The sequence below is a fragment of the Varanus komodoensis genome, unplaced genomic scaffold (assembly GCF_004798865.1).
Source record: "Varanus komodoensis strain SLA01 unplaced genomic scaffold, ASM479886v1 scaffold1, whole genome shotgun sequence".
NCBI lineage: Eukaryota > Metazoa > Chordata > Lepidosauria > Squamata > Varanidae > Varanus > Varanus komodoensis.
The window spans coordinates 45,586,655-45,608,378 of NW_025335268.1; the positions used below are offsets into that span (position 1 = coordinate 45,586,655).

Sequence of the window (21,724 nt, forward strand, 5' to 3'; positions counted from 1 at the left end):
GTCACACTGGTCAGTTTTCTCTTACCTTATCTTTCCATTGTTTCTATTTTCCACTTTGTTCTGCTTGGTCCGAGTTTTGCCCTTACAAAAAACAAAATGGTAATAAAAATCAAATACCCATGACTGATAGGCAAAACAGGGATTAATATTTACTGTGCTGGGAAAAAGCATTTTTAACTCATTTTTTGTTTTTTAAAAAGTGTCAGTTTTTATCCACCCACCTAAAATTTGTTTCATTTTAATCAAGTCCTCTCCTTCTTAATCAAGTTGATCCTGCCTATACTACACAATGCTAAGTAGCCTGTGCATATGTGACTTTAGTCAAAGAAGCTGAAAGCCCAGAGCTTTGAAGAAGCAAATGTCAGTAGTCAGGCTGAGGAGAGCCATTTTCATGTAACAAAAATAACAAATGAAAGGCCATATTTGATGGGTAGATAATTCCATTTTTATATGTAGGTTTGCATGTTTATTGTGAGCTTTAATTATAACTTGTTTTTATGCTAAAGAGGAATTTCGTACTTTACAATTTTAAATGGTTTGTACTTTTTTTAATTCAGGTTTGATTTACCCTGTAACACAGTGAAGAAATGAGATCTAGCTAGTCTGAAAGCAGTTCCTGATAGCACAAACTTTTGTTTTTTGTATGATGGTTTTGAAATTGCATATTGGATTTGCAGAGAAGACATTCACAAGGTAACACGGGTTTCCTAAATGTTTTTTTTTCTTCTTCTTCTAGAATGTGGAAAATAGAAGCCCAGGCTACATCAGCCAGGAAAGTTTTCCCTCATCCTTCATTTGTATATAGTGCTAAATACCACCCAGTAGCTGAGTATATCATAGTGACAGGATGTTATGACTCTGTGATAAGAGTGTGGAATGCAAAAGTGAAGGAAATTCATGGGCAGCTTTTACAAGAGTTTGATGGTCACAGAAGTTTTATCAATACATTGTGTTTTGATGCAGAAGGTAAGTTGAATGTGAAGCATTTCACACAAAATGCTGTGTGTAATTGTGTATTTCACTTCATCCTTACAGTAACTCTGTGAGGCTGTGCACAATAACTCTGAGATGTGGAGTGACTTTTTCCTTGTGTCTGAGAGTTAACACTTTGCAAGTGTATTGTAGGAGAAATGGATATAATATAAGAATACCATGGCAAACACTGATATACAGTGTGCCATAAACCACGGTAAGTGTACCTGGAGAATGTAGAATCAGAAGGTGATGCTGGTGACTTAAGTCTGAGTTAATCTGAGAAGGAACTGGAGTTAAGTCTCCAAATGAATGGAGAAGGGGCATTTGCTGCAGGAAAGAGAAGGCAGAAAATAAAGGCATGAACACCAAAGCTGTGATACAGCTAGGGTAATGCACTTCACCCCAGGAACTGCAAGTGTGAATTGTGGAAATACGACATTTTCTCTGCAGGCAGCTATGCTGCATTATGGGTGAGCCATTCTGCCCAGGCAAGGAGGTAGGTTATTCTCCCACCCATTTTTTTCCTCAGGCTACACATGAGTGTAAGAAGGCACTTCCCTGTGTTGCCCCACTCAGTGTTGCACAACCCCAAGTACGAGAGATGGTATGGTTCCAAAAGCAAGCTGTATCCCAAGTTGTGGGTCTCACAGCTCACAAGAACCTTGCCTCTGAAATTGCCCTGCCCATGGAGGAGACCAAACCTCACATTTGGCCTCTCAGCCCCATTGGCCAAGAATGAATACCCCCCCTGCCCCCATGCAGAACCTGCAAGAAGCCATCAAGAAGGCATTGTTCTCTGTATCAGATAGATGAATGCCAGTGCTGTACGGGTCCAGGTGAATGGACCCATACAGCACAGCCCTAGATCGAAGAAGGTTGCAGGAGCACTCCTCCTTATCTATCCTGTAAGGTCACAGAACTCTCCCTATTTACTCTCTTTCTTTCCCTCTTTAATCTGACAGTCCCCATCCTCCTTCCAGAACCTCTGTGGGGGCATTTAGATCAAAGGATTCATGAATCAGACCACTTCTTCCATATCATCTCCAAATTAATTCTCACATGCCAAATGAGTGTCTTCTCCATAAGAAGCCCCATGTTCTCCCCCCACCCACTGAAGACCAACATTTGGGAAGGGACCAGCACCACCAAACCTGGATGGAGCCTAAAAGAATGCAGTGCAGTGGGTGACTGCCCTCTAAAAAGCCTGGATCACCCTGTCTTCCAAACCAGACCCAAAGGGAGTGGGGAAAGATAGCTAGTACTTCCCTCATGATCCTTTTCATCTTTTCTGACTGATATGGAGACACTCCAGCAGTTCCAACAGCCAGAAGAAAGAAGCGGGGTGTTAAGGGTGGAGCTGGCTTTTAAGTGAAGACTTTGCTCTGTCATCCCATAGTTGTGCAAATAATTCCCTGGATTGTGATCTTTTTCTTGTCTCTCTCCCATCTTCAAATGTCATTCCCTACCCAAGCTATTCTGGTGGGAAATAGGCTTGGAAAAACAAAATTAGAAGGACAGTGGAATTTGGTTAGTGTTTTTTTTCTTTTAGAAGTATTGTTATAGTATGATAATTACATGTGTGATGTGGATATCTAAACTTTCACCCCCTTAAGTGAACCAACTCGTCTTTTCTAGGATCTCACATGTTTTCTGGAGATAGCACAGGGCTAATAATTGTCTGGAATACTTCTGTTAAAGAAAGTTCTCCATCACCAATCCAACACTGGGGCATTGATAAGGTATATAAATGTATATATTATCTTTTATGGAGGTAATACATTCTAAGACATTTTAATTAAAATAAATTTCTATTAAATAAATATATATGTATGTATGTATGTATAAATGTATCTCCCTCAACACCCAAAGCAGTAAAAGAAAGTAAAGAAGAATGAAAAAAAAAATTGATTTAGTAAGTTTGTTGCTGTATGCAGGAATGCTTTGCATTTATTTTCTATCAAAAGCAGTTACATAGAATTCAGTAAAGACTTGTAAATAACCCAATAGTTGAGTAATGTAGCAACTTTCATATTCTTTTGCAACAACAGAAACAGATCAGATGGATTTCTTGTGTCTAATACAAGCTGAAGGTTCCAAACTTCCTTCAGTGCAGTCCCACATACAGCTCACTGCAATAGTCCAACCCTTTTGTATCATTATTTAAGGGCTATTTAAATAAACCATGCTATTCAGGTTTGAATGATACATCAAGCCCTTTTTGGACTGGTGGTTAAGGAAATATCCCCTAGCATATGCCAGGGATTAAAGCAAGCCTCCATTGCAGAACTACAGCTTGCAGTTCATAAAAGTATGTGTGGAAAAAGTGTATGAGGGAGCTTTCTGCCCATCTCTCATTATGCTGCAGCCTATTGTTATCTGAATAGTGAAATGGGCAAAAGCACATTTTTCAGGATTAATTGCCACAAGATGTGGTGAGGGACATCAGTTTAAATGATGTTAAATGGAGATTAGACAAATTCCAGTTCTGTAGAGGATAAGGATTTCAGTGGCTGCGAGTCACAATGGTGATATGCTACCTCTGGCATCAGCAGCAGTGTGCTTCTGTGTACAAGTTCCTGGGGAATAGCAGCAGGAGGGATACTGTGCTCATGTCATGCTTATACTCTCCTTGTAGGGTGCCAGATTAGATAGCCTTGATCTAATCCAGTATAGCTGCTCTTATGCTCTTGTAAGTGTACTGTGTTGTATCGATGTTTTCACCAACTCTGCCTTTTTGAAGGAAATAAAAGATGATGATATCAAAGGGGCAGCAATCAATCATTTGGAGGTACATCCAAATGGAAGACGGTTATTGATACATACAAAAGATAGTACCGTGAGAATTATGGATCTCCGAATGTAAGTATCTCCAAGTAGCTTACATCCAGTATCCTGTCTTAAAGCATTACATTAATACTTAGCTTCACTGTTTTATTGTTACACACTTAAAAACAACCTAAATTGCCCAGTTATTTCTGGAAGTTGTAGGAGTGCATTTTGGACCTTCAGAATACTTTCTTTTCGGGAGAATAACTAATCTAGAACAGAAGCTTATCCAAAGGAGGAAGAGATCAGTTCTGTCCCATAAACTAGTAGGCATGGTCCCCTCTGGCCCATTTTGTGTGGCGCCTAAGCCAAGCATTTTTTTATTTCAAGCATCCCTTTTCCTGTTTTTGTTGAGGGAATGGTACATTTCTGTTCAGGGTAAAAGTCTTTTGAGACTTTGAAGTTTTTCAAGACCAGCTGGCTAAAGGTAAGCTCTCCTTAGCTGTTTTCACAAATTCTAAACATTCTAACGAGGCATTTTGACTGCAGGCCTCAGAAGATGGTGATCTGGTAGCAGATCAGTCTTCTTCCCATGTCCATCCAGTAGATAAGAATTTTCCCAAGGATTTTAATGAGAATCTCTTCACCAAGAATATTCCTCTAATTTCATAGCTTCAGCCACTAACTTTTTTCAGGCTGTATTTACCTTGCCTTTTTGGCTTCCTTAGAATCTCGGGTCCTTAAAATCTATTTGTTTATTTATTTATCACATTTGTATACTGCCTCATAGTCCAAGGGCTCTCTGAGCAACTTAGAATAGAACAGTAATAAAACAAGAATAGAAAGGCAGTAAAACCAATAGAACAATTAAAAACATAGTATCTATTAAAAATACAAACTCGAACAAACAGCTAATTGTCACATTAAGCATTAAGCTAATAGTCACATCACAGCAATAAAATTAAGAGAAAACAGTACCTGTTAAATAAATATGCTTTTATCTGGTGCTGAAAGGAGAGCAGCAGTGGTGCCAGGGATGCCTTCTTGGTAGGGTGAGGTGCGATCACAGAGAAGGCCCTGCTCAGAGCCATTTCTCCCCTCACTTCATTTGGGGACCTCCCTTGAAGATCTTAGTGGTCAAAAAGGGACATATGGAGACAGGCATTTATGCAAGTTTGCCTTGCACATTCATCCCAGGTTACCATGCAGTTTGGACAGAGGCACTGGCCTCCAGTGTAGTGATGAACTGGAACCCAAAGTTTAGAACTTGAGTGATAGATCCAAATTTCAAGTGTAAACTGGGAGGCTCACTGTTCTGGTAGCCACTCAGTACTTCCTTTTCAACAACTAAAAGCTAGAGAAAGACTATTGCCATTCTCTATTCTTGTTGCCAAAGGGTCTCCACCTTCATTTAACCCTTCCTAATAGCTTGAGAAGCTATTTTCAAGGATCAAGCTGTCATTTCTTGTTAGTGAAAGGCTTGTTATTTTCCCAGCCTTTTTAGTCCATCACTTGATTTTTAAATGTGGCATTGTGATTTTAGACCTTTTCTTCCTGCTGAAGTGTGTTTTGCTTTTATTCTATTTTAAAATAGTTTTAAGGTACTATATTGTATTTCATTATGTTGTGAGCAAATCAGACACTTTAGCTATTGGATGGTATGGAAATGCAATAAAGTTACACTTAGCTTCTTGCAGAGGCAGCATTTTGGAGGAGTGCTAAAATGTACTGCATCAATAAAAGAAAAACCATACATCCCACATAGGTTGTGACACTTCCTTTTTCACTTCACAACAGCAAGAGAGGAACATGGACACTTTTGTGTAGGTTTTTTAATTGATGTACAGTGTCTATAAGGCTCATTTTGACTTGCATTCAGTGACTCTTCCTCTCTTGAACAGTTACCTAATTTACACACAGACATCTGTGCAACTTAATAAGGTGTCAGACATTCCCTAAGGAATCTGTCTCCTTAATCACCTGTCCATTAAAGTTAGTTTTTGATCTTAAGCTTGGCGATGTTTCAGAACTAGGAAGGAACCCATTAAGGAGACAAAAGTCTTAAAACTTCATTAGCAATATTCCCTGATTCAGGAAAATCTCTGCAAACTAACAAGAAAAGCCTTCATAGTATGCACCAATTTTCCTGTCCCATATGTCTTTAAAAGCATTTGATTGATTGATTGATTGATTGATTGTCATGCTTGCTAGGAAAAAAGGGGACACTGGGGCAAACCTAGAAGTCAGATGATTAAGCAGTTGTACAAAAAGCAGAAATTCCTTGTGGAAGTTCTTTTTAAAAGCATAGGTATAGGCAGCTGGAGATTCCTGTTCTCCATTGACATCGCAGAAGCATACTTGCCCATCCCTGCTGACTGCCCCTACCTTCAGTGAGAATGCTTAAGGGCTCATGGTTCCTACCTTCCTGCTAATTCATTTTTAAAAAATCACTACAGCACCAAAAGGATGAAAGGATTTTGCTAATGATAGCTTCAGCTTCCCTGAGCCATGGGTTTCTGGTGAAGGAGGGAAAAAGAGCTTTGTCCTGCCTTCACAAATAATCCTGCATTTGCAAATTATTGCAGATAGCCAAACAGGGATTGAGTACCACTAGAATAATAGACCCACAGAATAACAATCCTGATTGTCCAAGTGTTGGGAGACCCTTAGCTTGAAATAATGATCCTAACTCATCTATAGGGGGAAAGAGCAGATAGGAGTAGTGCTGCCCAGAAAGCATACTGCTTTTGGAATCCTTGGATGACAAGGACGTGCTCCTAGGTCATACATGCACTTTACCATGGATAATCATTCCATGATGGGACAGGAGGGCAGTTGGCCCCACCTTCACTCTTCATAGTTTTCTTTGACTTTAGAAGAAAGAGTTTGAGTCCTGTGTATGACCTGTTACTGTATCACATACCTAGGTGTTCTACCTTCACATCTGTTTTCCCCTTTAGCTGAATATTTTTTTTTAGGTTCTAGGGTTTACTAGAAGTTGTTACTTATAATCATTTCAGACTGAAATCCTCCCTGGACTGGTGCTTCCCGATAGGTTGTGCTCCAACCCTTGTGATTCTGAGGATTATTCCAGAGGTCTGAGATTGCTCTCTTACCACACCCAGGAGTGAAAACTTACCTTAAAGTGAAATGCAGCCAATAACATTACTTTGGGTAGCCTGTTCATATACTTAAAAGCAGAGCACATGAAGTATTAAATATGTCATAAATCTACTTTCCCTCCTGCTTTTTAGCTTGGCTACGAAGAAATGCATAGGTGCTACAAACTATCGGGAAAAAATTCGCAGTACTTTGACACCATGTGGAACGTTCCTTTTTTCTGGAAGTGAAGATGGTGTAGCATATGTCTGGAATCCAGAAACAGGTACACAAGTTCATTTTTTTCACTATGGGAAATGTATTCTTTTTTTCCATTTACAGCCTGTTGAACTCATTTTCAAAAGGGCTTTTCAGCTAACCTTAGTGCAAATTTAACTTCCAGGAGCTGTCTTTCTCTCTCCCCCCCTCACCCTGTGTGTGCATGCGCGTGTGTGTCGGGGTTGGGGGTGGGGGGTAGGAGTTGTTTGATAAAACCTTCCACAGAACTTGAAGACACATTTACTCATTCCAGTGTTAATAGGCTGGGTGAGTTTCCTCACAGTCATTATTTGAAAAATTTGGAATTTGGTGGTGTTTCCACAAAAATTACCGTATTTTTCCATCTATAAGACGCCCCCATTTACAGGACGTCGCCCACTTTTCCTACCCATCTCCAGTGAACAAGCTGCTGCTGTGCGCGCATAGCCGCCTCGCCGCCCCCCATGCACACCAGTCTCCCCCAGCGCATCCATGTGCACCCACTCCCCGTGTATAAGACGCATCTTCATTTTTAAGTAAATGTTTTTAAGAAAAAGTAGCATCTTATACACGGAAAAATATGGTAGTATTCACTCATTAACCTAAGCTTAAGGGTTTTCTTGCATAACCAGGATGCATATCTCTCCTCTCACATACCTTAAATATTTGTTACAGGAACATTTAAGGCCGAAGGATATTATTTGCGTAGATTATTTGTGTTTTGGTGAAATTAGAGCCAGGGCTGTAGTTCTACTTAAAGATTAAAATATAACTAGCCTTATTTATGAATGTAGGGAGGCCTTTTTAGAAAATAAGTCAGGCATTATAACATTCTTTGAGAATCAGGCCCCATCTGTGTCTCTATATGAAGCTTTAGTAATTCACTACAGATATACTGCTCTTCAGTTTGGGAATAGCACTGACTCAAGATTCTGTCCCCTTTCAGATGAGATCACAGGAATGTAGCCAGTTTCTGGGGGAATGAAACAGGAGCTAGCAGTCAAAGAAAACTCCAACTGAGTAGCTCTTAATCTTAGCAGCAAAGGAAGATGCAGGGAACAGTGGAGGTTATGGCAGAGATACATTCGCAAGTAACTGACATGGGTCTGAACACAGCCAAGAATGAGCACACTATATCATGCAGGAGGGGGCCTTCACTGCTACAGGGAATCCCAAAAGCAGCTTTCCAGAATGTTAGAAAATTTCACAGTAAAGCTAATGCAAAAAGATTCACTGCCCAGGATCAGTGATGTGAGATCCTCCGGAACAAGCTAAAACCAGAATGCAGGAGGACAGACATGGATGTTGTACGAGCCAAATTCAGCAAAACAATTGAAAGCCAGTTGGGCATGGCCAAACTCTTGCTTATGCAAAGAGCCAAGCTGAGTGTGGAAGAACTTATAGCTAGGTCAATGAGAATGGATCACTAAGCTTCCTGAGTTGGCGGAACAGAATACCACTTGCTCTTGTCCTTCATTTTGTAACCAGCAGTAATTCACTGCTGGGGGTGCCGATGTGCAAAGCTGAATATTAGTGGTTCAAAACCAGCTGATTATATTATCTATATAAAGTCTAAGTATATCTGTTTGAACACACAGTTCTGACCCCCTTTAAAAATGATAAGGGGAAGCCTAATCCATGTGCCCATGCAAAGAGCATTGAAAAACTGGGGTATCAGGATTGTAGAACTATATTTCTAGACACAATTGCGAGACAAACTAGCTCAGTTTTTTTGAGTTAGCAAAATATTAAAATAATCTGGTATTTATCTAATTATGTAATTAATGATCAATAGCCTATATTCATGCTATGAGCAAATATAAAAAATGCTGGGTCTTGTAGTATATGATGTCAGTGATACCTAGACTAAATATGCGTAATTCCCCAGTGCCATACTTAATAAATCTTCCCCCTGCCTCTTGTGCAGTGCAATTTCTACATTTCATTCTTGTTTCTTTATGAACCACAAATAATTGTTTCGTCTGAATGGGACAAACTATGCTCTGCTAAAATCCAGATTAGTACAAAATTTTGTACTAATCCCTACCAACCCTGTGCATTTTAAATCTGTAATTTTTCTTTAAATGTCCTCATTTCCTAGAGTTGGTTCACACAGCTAGGCTTACTTCTGAAAAACAGCGGGATAGTGCAGTTTTCATACATCCAACTAGCTGCTTCTTGGTGCTTGTGATCACATTGGGGAAAGCGTTAGTGGAACTGTTGCTGTGCAGGTATAAATTTATTAGGAATTTGCAAGATCATAGCAGTAGTTTTCAGTTGCAGTAACTACAGGAATTGTTGCAACTTCCTCAGCATACTGCCCAATTCAGACTAATATATTCCCAAGTAATTGCAAGTATGCCTGTGAGCTTTCCTTAACACAGAAAGATCCTTTCTCTCTCACCAACTTCTTCCACTTTAAAACTCCATAAATCCCTTGCATTTGGTCTTAATAAAAATCTGCAAGTATATTAATAGTTACTTCTTTAACATTGGGGTTGCTACTTGGGAAAGTGGGTAAGCAGTTTCTGTATGCATATTATTTTTGCAAATATTGCACCTCTGAAAAAGCATAGTGGGGTAAGTTTAGACTCAGTAGTAATGGCATTACAGCAATGATTTGTATGCTTACAGTTCCTTAAATTAGCTTTAACCAGAAGCTTAGAAATTAAAGGTAAAAGTATGGACTAATAAAATGTTATCGTTTCAGTTAGTATTTACTAGAGCAATATAGAAATGGTATTACTGTTTGGAGGTAATGCACATACTTTACTGAAAGAAACATCAAAAGGTAGAAGGCAATAGAGAGGCAAGTTCATTGAAAAATTGCAGACATAACACTAACGAATATTCATACATTCCATATTTTGCAGAGTAAACTCAGAGTGTTGAATTTCTGTTAATGTGACACTAAAACAGGGGCACCTAAAAATGAAATATAGAGATTTTGGAGATACCCTAGATATGCAGGCATATATATGTTCGTAAATTAAATGAAAATATTAAAAGCAGCCAGGCAAGCAGCTTTGGAGCCTATGGAATATTAAGAAATCATGTGGTGAGCAGTGAGAACCTGGAGGGAAGGAGGGAGGAAGGGTCTACTCAGGCCCTTAGCTATGTATAGAAGATGTCCTGGGGAAGGACATTTAAGGCTTTAAATTTAAGGAAATGTATGACATGAGGTTAAAAAAATCCACTTTCCATGCTATACAGGGATCTTTAAGCAGGAAAGCAAGGAATTAAAGTACCCTTTTCTGTCCCACACTCCAGAACCATTTCCACTGTATAACAATAAAACTGTGTAGGTTCAGATCTGCCTGCTGGCCCCATCCTGAACCCTTCAGAGCAAAGCAAAGGCAACTCATGACAGTGTTGCTCACCACTAGGAGGGGAGGGCAGGGGAGGGAAATCGATTGGCACGCTGCTTTAGAGGCTTAGCTTGTAGTGGGCTTTGCTAATGAGTTTTGGTGTCGTCGTTCCGATCCCGCTATCCCCTGATTTTTTGAGAGCAGTGGGAGCCTCACTGGGCCACTGCATTTTGTTTGCAGTCTGCCACTTTAGACAGCCTTTCAGGCCTGAGTGAGTGAGTGTCCTTTTCTCCCACCCACTGCCTGAATGGTGCTTCAACAGTTCTATCCAGGATGATTGGAACTCTTCACAGGAGAACTTCTGTAGTGGGTTTGAGTGGGAAATATATTAAAATAGTTCATTGCAGGCCCTTTTTATGTTGTCTTGCATAGCCTTATTTTGCCTTAGCCTTTGGGGCTGATGCAGATAAGCCTTTGATGCTTCCTTGATACTGCATCAGGCTATATATTAAGCCTGGTATTGCTTACTCTTTCTGGCAGAAGATCTCTTGAAGTCTCAGATCTTCCCATCTTACTGTCATTTTTGAGCTGAAGATAGAGGGTTTAAACTCTTGCACTGGTATAGCCCTTTTACAATGTTCTTCAATATAGTTAAAAATGTACACTAACTGAATATATTTCATTTAATCTAAATGTTGCATTTTACATGCTTATACGAGGGGCATTCAATGTATTCTTGGTATCAGCATGAAGAAAAAGGAATAATAAATGGAAATAATTTTTATTTTTCAATGTAATCCCCCATAACTTCAATACACTTATTACATCTAGAAACTAACTTTTCAATTCCCTGTAAAAAATACTCTTCCTCCTTGTCTAAAAATTGTGCGTTAATTGCCGCCTTGAGCTCTTCATCGTCGGAAAATTGCTTTCCACGAAGATCTTTGTTTAAATTCGGGAATAGGTAGTAGTCACTGAGGGCCAGGTCTGGGCTATAGGGTGGGTGGTTTATTTCTTTGAAACCACAGTCCTGCACAGCAGTCTTCGAAACACACGCCATGTGAACGGGTGCGTTGTCATGAAGAAGCAACACACCTGCGGTCAGTTTTCCCCGCCTTTTTTCTTTAATTGCTTCTCTTAAATTACACAGAGTGGTTGCGTAAGATGCTGCGATTATGGTTTCCCCTTTTTTCATGTACTCAATCAATAAAATTCCCTTTGAGTCCCAAAACACTGGCCATGATTTTTCCAGCTGATAGAGTGACTAAATTTCTTCAGAGGGTCAGCACCTTTTTTATGTCACTGCATGGACTCCTGCTTACTATCAGGGTGATAGTGATGAACCCGTTTCATCTTCAGTAACAATCTGGTTGAAAATACTTGGTGGATCTTCACCACAGAGCTCTAAAAACTCCCTACAGCACTCAACTCACACTTGTTTCTGAGGCGCCATGAGCATTTGCGGCACCCATCTTGCACAGACCTTTGAAAGGTTAAGATGGTCATGAAAACTAGTAAATATGGTACCAACGGATAGGTTTGTCATCTCTGCTAACAGAGATTTTTATTCGGGCATCTTCCAATACAAGCTTCTCAATTTTTTTCACATTTTCTTTCGTAGTGGCAGTATCTGGCCCGCCCAAGTGAGGGTCATCTTCAATGCCTTCTCTGCCCCTTTGAAATTCACTTGACCACTTTTGAACAGTAGATAATGAAGGTGCAGAGTCCTGGTAAATGGCCACCATCTCTTCATGAATGATTTTTTGACTTTTTCCTTGTTTTGTAAGGAACTTAATCACAGCACAGTGCTCCATTTTCTTCAACATTGTTGCGTCACTCATTATGATCGTCTTTTACTGAGGATGACTAGGGAACTAATGATCACACTTATTTGAAATGTTGCATGTATACCCTCAAATAGTAATGAAATAATTAAATTACCCACATCAATAGCAATTCAACCCGATACCGAGAATACATTGAATGCCCCTCATATGTCATAAAAATCAGTAAAATAGATAAGCAGGCAAAATTGTTGTGAAATAATCATTCTCAAGTTCTTAAAAAGAAGAGAGAAACAACTAAATACCTTAAGGTCATGTTGTTTGTCTGTACTTCTCATATGGCAAGTTTGAGATGGTTCTTTGGTCATGAGATCCATTTGAGTGGGTTGCTCATAAACTGCCCATACTGCACAAAGTAGATACGACTGTTTAAACAAAGTGCCTTCTGTCACTCATTTTTTGTAGGTGATCAAGTAGCCACGTATTCTGATCTTTCCTTCACATCTCCACTTCGTGATGTTGCCTTTCATCCACATGAACATATGGTGTCATTCTGTGCCTTTGGACAAAACCAGCCAATACTTGTATACATTTACGATTACAAAGGTACTTGATGAGTGTTTGTATCCATTTGTATATCCAGTCATCAACAATTACACTGACCTTGTTAAGAGTGGTGCTGCTGCTTTTTCACAAGTGAGTGAATGATGACCTTTCCTTTGAAGCTGCAGAGGCAGACAGGTTCATCCCAACAGCTTTGCAGTGACTTTTGTCCCCTCTCCAGCCCCAGGATTGGGAGAAGAATGTGAGGGGGAAGTTATCATGATGATGCAGGCTCAAACCAGCAGGCTCCCACCCACCCATTCCTGCTGTGGGGCAAAGAGAAGATGGTGATGACTACCCAGGGGAGGGAGCTGTTCTGAGTACCACTGACCAGCATCCGCTGAAGCCCATATGCTCCAACTTCACTTTTGCACAAGAGATTTGAGCGTGGCAGATGAGCTGTTGCTCCATGGTTCAGCTCAGAGCCTCACTGCCAAGGGTGTTTACAGTCTTTTCCACATCTCTTCATTGCTGGAAGCAAAATGGGAGGGGAGTTTTCCCAGACACTGTCCATCAGAGGAGCAAGGGCTGCTTACATGAGCATTGGTGCAAACCAAAACGTCTTCCCTCATCTCCACCTTTCCAGCAAGAAAGGTGTGTCCTTTGCTTTAGTGGGGAGATGCTTTTCTCCCTTGGGCTGGCAAAGGAGAGGAGACTACTGGCACTTTGCTCTCCTCACAAAAGCAAAGAAGCTGTAGAGCCCTGTCTCTACCGATGTAGCATATACCTAAAGTTAGCCTTGGGAGCAGTTGGAATGTTTTAAGAATAAAACTTTATAACCCTCCCTTTCCCTGCAGAAATCTTTTAGCATTTTACAATCCCTTCCTTTTCTCTGCTGTTTGCTCTCTTCACTCAGTTTCAACCGAGATGCTGACCATTACAGTTGCAGCAAACTGGGAAGTCACTTGAAATTGTAAGACTCCACTTGATATCAAGCACAGGCCTTGGAAGCCAAAAGAAACAGCCCGATAATTAACAGGAAATGGACCATCAATTAGTAGAATCTGGCAGCCAGCCTTATGTGTGTAGTTTACTAAGAAGAGCCTAATAGGCTTTTCACAAGGGTCTTGCCAGAAGCATTTTCTCTCACCTGTTCTGCTGAACTCTTCTTGGCAAGACTAGGCATGTAATCATTGCAAGTTGCATATACCTTTTTGGAGTGTACTGCTTTTTCAGTCGTTTCAGAAATATTTTTTTAAAATAGTATGGATTGTCCAAATCAGTTTAATGCCAGGAAAACATCAGAGCAGTTTTAGCTGTAGCTAGTAAGAACAGAGAAAGGGTGAGAGAGGTTATTATATCTTTCTCAACAGCCCCTGGTGGTGGAGAAGGGTTATTGGAGAAAAACATACTTTTTAAAGCAAATTGCTAAAGGTGGGTGAGTATATTACCAATGTGGGGGATTCATTCAGAATTTATTGATTAGATTTATGTCCCACCTTTTTTTCTTTCAAGTTACTCAAGGTAGCTTGCACAGTTATCCTCCTCTTCTCAGTCTTATCCCCACAAGTACAACCTTATGGGGTAGGTTGGGCTGAGAGTCTGTGACTGGTCTAAAGTCAGCAAAGTAGCTCCCTGGCTGAGTGGTGAGTAGAACCCAGATCTCCTGAGTTCCATTGCCATACTCTTCACCACTACCCCACACTTGCTGTTCTGTTTTTGAAATTGTTTTCTTTCTTGTTATTTAAAATATGTATTGGAATGTGAAAAGAAGCTATTTGCCTCTGATATCCACCAGAGATGGAAATAGAAAATATCCGGTTCTTGGTTTAAATTAACTACAGTTTTGTTATGTCAAATAAGGAACTGAGTGTTGGGATTCAGAAGGATGGCAGTCTTGGGCAGTTGTTCCCATGGACTGCTTGCGGCATTCCAGATGACTCAGAATTGGAAAGTGAAACATATTTCAGTGAGATTGGGGAGGGTGAGCTAGGTCAAGATTCTGAAATGCAAGAAACGGAGGTGATTATTGCAAGGCCCCACATACTGGTGAGCCAGGCAGTTCCTGAAAATGACGAAAATGTACAGCCAGTGGGAAGGGTCTCTGCAGATGAGGAATTCTCCTCCTGACACCATGGTGAGGCTTCAGCAGAGATGGGAACTGCGTGTGGAGAGGAGATGTGCTTGCCTTCAGAAAATACCTCCTGTGGCTGGCGATTGTTGAGGGAGAAACGTTGGCTCATGACACTGAGTATAGTTTAAACTGCAATTTATTGGAACAAACCAGGATCAGAAAGTGCTGTTTAAATTATTGAAATACTGTAGTTAGTTTAATTCTAGAAGCAAGAGCTTTTGAACTCATTGCAGCTGAGGGAGGAGTGCATGATTCCAAACCTAGTTTTCATAAACTGTCTAGAGAGTTTTGGCTATGGTGTTGTACAGAATAATAATGATGATGAGAATAATTATATTAGACCAGGTTCACATGCTACGGGGTGAATTGTGGGTTAAAGAACTTCCAGTATGCTGTGCCATATGCCAGTACTATTTCATGTATACCACATCTAATCAGCCTGATTTATGGCTGCTCCATAACAACCCACAGTTTACCCATGATTCATTCTTCCATGATTTGCCATTGTTGCTTGTGAATAATCTCAACCAAGTTTCTTGGCAAGTTCCTACAAAAGAATCAACTTAATGTTGTTCAAATGTTTGTCTCTGCAGTTGCCCAGCAGGAAGCTGAACAGTTATCCATGTCATCCAGAGGTCCAAAGATTCTTAACGGTTCTGCTGATATCTCTGTACAGAAAGATTCAATAATGTCTCCTGCTGACCAGTTTGCAAATGTTGCAAGGGTATCTGTGAGGATGCAAAAAGTCAAACAAAAACTGGATTCTGTTATGGTATGGTTAAATTTCTTTACTATTTACCACTTGCTGCTCATCTGGAGCAGAGCAGAGCTGGAAGAAAGGCATTTGAATTTGTTGCTTAGGTGGCTAAATGTCTTGGCTAAATATCACCTTGAACTTCACTGGTGTGCAGAGACGGTTCTAAAATACTGTGGTTCTATTTCTACGCTGAAGTTAATGGATGTATATATAAACATAATAATGGTAAATAAGACTGAACATAGCTTAAATTAGTATCTCGGTTGTAGCTGTTAAAACAGCAACTGCAACTGCCCTAATCAACATCTGCTTCTGAAGAATGTTACAGTAGTGTGGGGTGACATGTTCTGCCTACGGGACTAATTAGACCCCCAGAGGATCCCCATCCAGCCTCCAGAGCCTCCTTGAATTCCTCTAGATGGTGGGCTTCCTTCTCCCAGAGGAACTTGTGATTACAGAGAACGATGGAGATCCTCTCTGCTCTTCCCCATCTCAGCACTGGAGAACATGTGGCATATGTAGCATTCTAGCAGCCAGGATTCCCCACTCCCATGGCCAACTGGCTTGTAACTTTGTCCAGGCCTCTCTGATCCTGAACCTCAGACCAGACACTGGATTCAGCACATGGCAGCCCACATGTTGGGGAAAAGGAATTGATAAAAGGTTAAAAGATAGGGCTGGAGGATAGTAAAATAGCTAAAACACACAAGGCACAGGATCCACGCAAAAAGTGGGGTGGGGGAAGGGATTTGGAGAGCAACACTGATACACTTTACAACCAGTCAGATACCTCAAGGCCCCAGACCTGGGTGTCCTCCTTGGACAAAATAACAAAGCTTCACCTAGCCTAGCTATGCATATAGATACTATACCGGTTGCAGAGATCAATGACACAGGGCAGCACAGCGTTCTTAAGCAACGAGTCTGGCTGCAAGAATGGAACCTCTCCTAGAAGAGATACCCCAAGCCCCTTCAGGTTCTCATCTTTCATTTCCCCAGCCCCAGTCAGATAACTCATGGGGTGACAGTGCATGATAGATCCCGGGTGAGGACCATTTGTGCTTAGTGCCCCAATCTCCTGTCCTGTCCTGGGGAGTGTGAATTGTCCAGTCCTTGGGTCTAATTTACAGTATCTCTCCCTTCTGCATACCAAGAGCCTATCTGGTCCTCCCTCAACCTTGGACACCAATGTCTCACCGAGCAAACACCTGGCAATTATAACAGTTTGCCCCTCTTGTCAATTAACTCCCTTGGGCAAACCATTTAGCTGGTTCACATTAGAGTGCACACTCCATTGTTATTGATTATTACAGATGAAGGCTAACAGTGGGGACATGGGCAAAACTGGAAGGAATAGCCACACTTCCCAGCCTCAGCCACATCTGTTTGCATGCAGCCCCATGAGGATGCTGTGAATCACTGATGATGGGGACAGAGTACCATTCTTTCTGTTGAGCTTTTTTCAAAAAAAAAAAGCGGGGGGACTCGTGAAGAAAGATGTTGGGATGAGCAGGAACCATGTATGTTACCTTTCTGTGCAATCTTGATTTAACAGTGTTGTCTAATAAGCATTTGTTGTGTTGTCTCAAGGCAGGAGTGACTCCTGGAATAGCCTCTACCAATTCTTTCTATGACATTACTGAAATTCACAGCAGTAACCCACCCCAGATATTTGAGACTACCACAGTGGAACCAGTCACTAGGTCAAATTCAGCTTGTTCTTAGGCTAAACATGACCTAATAATTGTTCAGCAAAATTGGCAAACCAGCAGTTTTTTGTCACTACTACCCCGTATAGTTCTGCAGTGTGCCTGCAGCAAGAGCTGTTTGCCAGTGGCCATGTCTTAAGGGTATCTCTGCACAATTTTCTGCAATCCTTGCTTTGTACTTTTGAGAAAAACACATTGAATGACTAAGGTGGTCATGTGTGCATTCTGTTGGTTTTGTTGTTACCTCCATCTCTTTCTACGAAAGGCTGTAAAGTTGCTGCTTTTAAGATATGCACTTTTAGCACAAAGCCATTTTGTATATTATTATTTTTCCTAAGCTTTTAATTGACTATAGGACCAATGTGCTCATATTATCTAAAGTGGAAAAGCAGTAGCCAGGCAATAAATAAATAGAAAATCTCCGCCTCTTAGTTGATTGCACCAATGTGGTGTTGTGAGAGAAATATGTGTTGGTCATTCCCATCTTTTGAAAAGATCAAACCAAATTAATTCAAGGTGACATTCCAGAGCATAAGCATTTTGTATTGTGCTCAGATAGATGACTGGAATGGGATATAGTCTGCCAGTACACTGAAAGTGGAAATGGGACACTTGTTGGACCCTATGGTCATTCTTCAAACGCAGGCACATTGCTCCTAGAAGGACTGCGTCATGCCCTTATATAGTAGCTTCACAAAGCAAAATATGCTTTCAGGTTTGGGTTGCAAGTTGGCTAAAGTTAGAGAGAATTTTTTTTCCAAGATAATAGCTTTTATAGAAAGCTATCTGCTAGGAAGAAATTTCAAACCATTCTTTCATGAAATTATTCTTATAACAATTTGCTTTGTATTTTTATTCAGTGGGCAATAAGTGATATGTATAATAGCAAAAGGTAATAAATTTATATTCAGAATCGAAGTTTGCATGGATTATATTGTGAAACTCTATTTTTGTATTCATCAGTGCTGCATGTACAGCCATTCAAGTATTAAACAAAAGGGGATAGCATTTTTTCATAGCTAATAATTTTTAATGAAATACTCTAACAAAACCTTGATTTAAGAAGTGCTGCTGTGCAAGTACACCTTGTCCCAAATGTACAAAATTTCAAAAATGAACCTTAAAAGGACAAGGTGCAGTGTGCTGACTTTGTCACCCTAATTTGACTTGCAAGCAAATATGAAAATTTAGATGCTTTTAAGTTGTAAAAGGTCACAATACTGATTTATCAGGGAACCACCAGAGAATTTGGTATTAGCTGGCTGGGTCTTGACCTCACTTGTATTCTTATTTTCGTATGCAATACAATTTTATACATTGAAATTAGGTCCATTGAAAATAAATATTTGCATAATTTACATAGAGCTGCCATAATGCAAAAAGCAAATGCAAAACAGCTTTGTTAAAACTTGGCAGAAAATACCTAGGCTTCACTTATCTCTTTAAACATACATACAACTTTTTTTTGTACTTGCAGTTTTTACCCAACTGAGGCTTTGTAGTAAACTGTCTGTGATAGAACTGTGGCTTTTGCGTTAGGCAAGCAAAGTGTGTTATGAAAAAAAAAGAGTTGATTGGTGTTAGCTGTCTTAGCCAACCTTTTCTTGTTGTTGAAAAGGTGTTTAGCAATCCTTTCCCACAGCCTGCATTTCAGAAACGATGATTGCTTCAGTGTAATTGTTCCATAGGTGCTGGTCTATTAAATGAAAAGAGAGAAAACATAAATATCAGATTATTTTTTAAAACACAGTAATGCAACATAAATTTCAAGCCTTATCTGTTCATCATGGAAAATAATCAGCCATGTTAAGATTTTGTTTATGTATCAGTTTTAGACATTATTTAATAACCACTTGGCTCCAGAAATTTCATTCTGTGAATATAAGGCATTTCTGCTGCTTACATAGGAGGACCCTCTCCTATCTTTCCACCCCTCTTATTCCCACAGCAATGTAGTTCTAGGGTGCATGTTGAGGATAGAGGACTGCAGATTACAGATAAATAGCTTGCATGTGAAAATGGAAGAACCTTTCATACAATGTGGTATTTGGGGCAATATCCAACACTGGTAGATTGCCAGCCCCAAGTATGTTGAGCTAGGTTTGTGTGAGTGACTGCTTTTGCTTGATAATGTCTTGTAAACTAGCTCAACCTAGTTGTTTTAGAACAGGACAAGTCTGCAGAGTTTCCTTTCATGAACTCTACCTTGTTTAGAAGCACCAGTTTGGGCTGGCTTCCTGTTGTGTTAGCACTTATTCCTGCTTGGATCAGAGTCAGTGTATCTAATTTTAATTACATTTTATTGGTTAAATGAATGACTCTAAAACTACTGTGCACAGGAGTTTTTCCCCCTGAATGATATCCATATTTCCCATTCGTGATGTAGGCAGAATTTCAACACTGGTGATTAGTTTATCAATAAGACTCTTGGCATATTTTGTCAAATGAAAAGTTGACATTAAAAAGAAAACATTTTAAATCTCATACTGAAGTACAGGCACAGACATATGGGCACATAAGTTTTGTTTACCCATTATCCCTGGCAAAACTGCTTCTGGATGGGGACTATTGGTGAAGAGCAATGTTCAAGTCTTGACAGAAATTTTTACTGTGCCATTCTGAGTCATTCAGGTTCTTGTTTTGAAACTGCATCATTGTTACTTTGGCTTTGTGGTTAGGGTCATTGTCCTGCTGGAATGTGAACTTTCATCACCCTTGCAGACTGAAACAGGTTTTCTCCCAAAATTACCCTATACTGGGCTTCATCCCCCTTGCCCTCAATCCTGACCAGACTTCCAGTGTCTGCTGAGGAGCATCCCAGTCACATGTTCGTACCACCATCATGCTTCATCATGGAGATTGAACACAGTTGTGTTTTACCGAATTTGGTCTCATCAAACCAGATAACTGTTTCCCACATGTTTTCTGTGTTTGCCACCTGCCTTTTTGCAAACTCCCAAGTGGGCTTTGAGTCAGGTTTGTTTCAGGTTTCTTCTTGCCCCTCTTCCATAAAGCCCAACTTTTGGACCATCTGGGTGATAGTTGTCCCATGGACAGCTTCTCCCATCTCTATTTCCTTCAGAATTTATTTATTTATTTGGAAGGCTTCTATGCCGCCCCATTCGCCGAAGCCTCGGGGTGGCTCACAATAATAAATAAATAAGAGCAGTATAAAACAATATAATATGAGTTGACCTGGCCCGAAAGAATTACCATGTGCCTGTTTGTTGCTTCCCTGACTGACACTCCTTATCCAGTCACTGAATTTTGTTGAATGGCCTTCTCTAGGCAGAGTTGCAGATGAGCCATATTCTTTCCATTTTGTAATAATGAGTTCAACAGCAGCAGCGGCAGGGGGACGTTTATCATTTGGGATTTTTTTTTTTTTGTAACCCAATTATGATGGGTGCTTCTGCACAACTTTATCTTCTTCTTCATGATGGTGGTTTGTTTACATGTGCTCTCCAACAACCTCAGAGATCATTCCAAAACAGGTGTATTGAATTGAGATTGTGTGGCACTAGAATGACACCCAGGTGCTCTCCATTCAACAACTTACAGAATGGTACTACTGGAGACAGTGGCTTGTACCAGAGTTTATTTAGGCATGTTACAGCAAAGGGGTGAATGTTCATGCATTTAACAGGTGATATATATATATATATATATATATATATATATTTCAAATTTTTAAAAAGATGCACCTCCACAGTGCTGAATATCTTGTATACAGCCAGTGGCAATAATGCCAATTAAATCCATTTCAGTTCCAGGATGTAGCACAACAAAATGTAGAAAAGTCAAACGGGGGTGAGTACTTCTGCAAGGCACTTCATACTTAGTTGTCTGGGTGGGTGGGGGATGGCAAGCAAGAGGACTGGGGTTGAAAGATGTTGCTTTGTTATAGGCTCCAGAGGTGAGGTGCAATGTGGAATTGGAGATGGTTGCTTTGCAGCTCAGTCTGTTAACGGAGGAACCACATATTATGAGGCAAACACAGGACATTGAGCAACATTTTTGCCTTATAACAGCAGTGCAGTGGAGAATCAGTGGGAGGGGAGGCAGTTAATTCTGAATTCTTCCATGGCCTATTGATTCTCCTTTAACCCCCCATGCCCTCATCTGTAAGTTTTAACCACCCCCCCCCCAATCTGGATTGCAAGACTGGAAATAACATAGTGCGAGAATTTGCAGGAAAGGATAAGCACATAGGCAAGAGTTTTAAGTGCACTCTTCATCTATGGGTTCTGCTCTTCAGAGCCTAGCCCTTCTGTACTTGGATTATGTCAGCAAACAAAGATTTATGAACTCTAATTGTTGTAGGAACATATATATTTATGCTCCGTGATATAATGATAAGTAAACTAAGTATTTCGAAGAAATTCCAGAGG

General features: G+C 40.3%; 1 protein-coding gene across 5 annotated transcripts in view; it reads left to right on the forward strand.

Annotated features, from left to right (window-relative positions):
- The window catches only part of AHI1 (Abelson helper integration site 1), a 128,918-nt gene that overhangs the window by 23,679 nt on the left and 83,515 nt on the right, over positions 1 to 21,724 (forward strand). For all 5 annotated transcript variants that reach the window (XR_006414078.1, XM_044424008.1, XM_044424022.1 and 2 more), the window contains exons 10-15: positions 737 to 966; positions 2,611 to 2,714; positions 3,716 to 3,834; positions 6,996 to 7,126; positions 12,656 to 12,796; positions 15,461 to 15,639. Coding sequence is in view for 4 of the 5 variants with exons in the window: in XM_044424008.1 (XP_044279943.1) it covers positions 737 to 966; positions 2,611 to 2,714; positions 3,716 to 3,834; positions 6,996 to 7,126; positions 12,656 to 12,796; positions 15,461 to 15,639 (904 nt within the window). In the remaining variant the exon portion in view is untranslated. The remainder of the gene's footprint in view (positions 1 to 736; positions 967 to 2,610; positions 2,715 to 3,715; positions 3,835 to 6,995; positions 7,127 to 12,655; positions 12,797 to 15,460; positions 15,640 to 21,724) is intronic.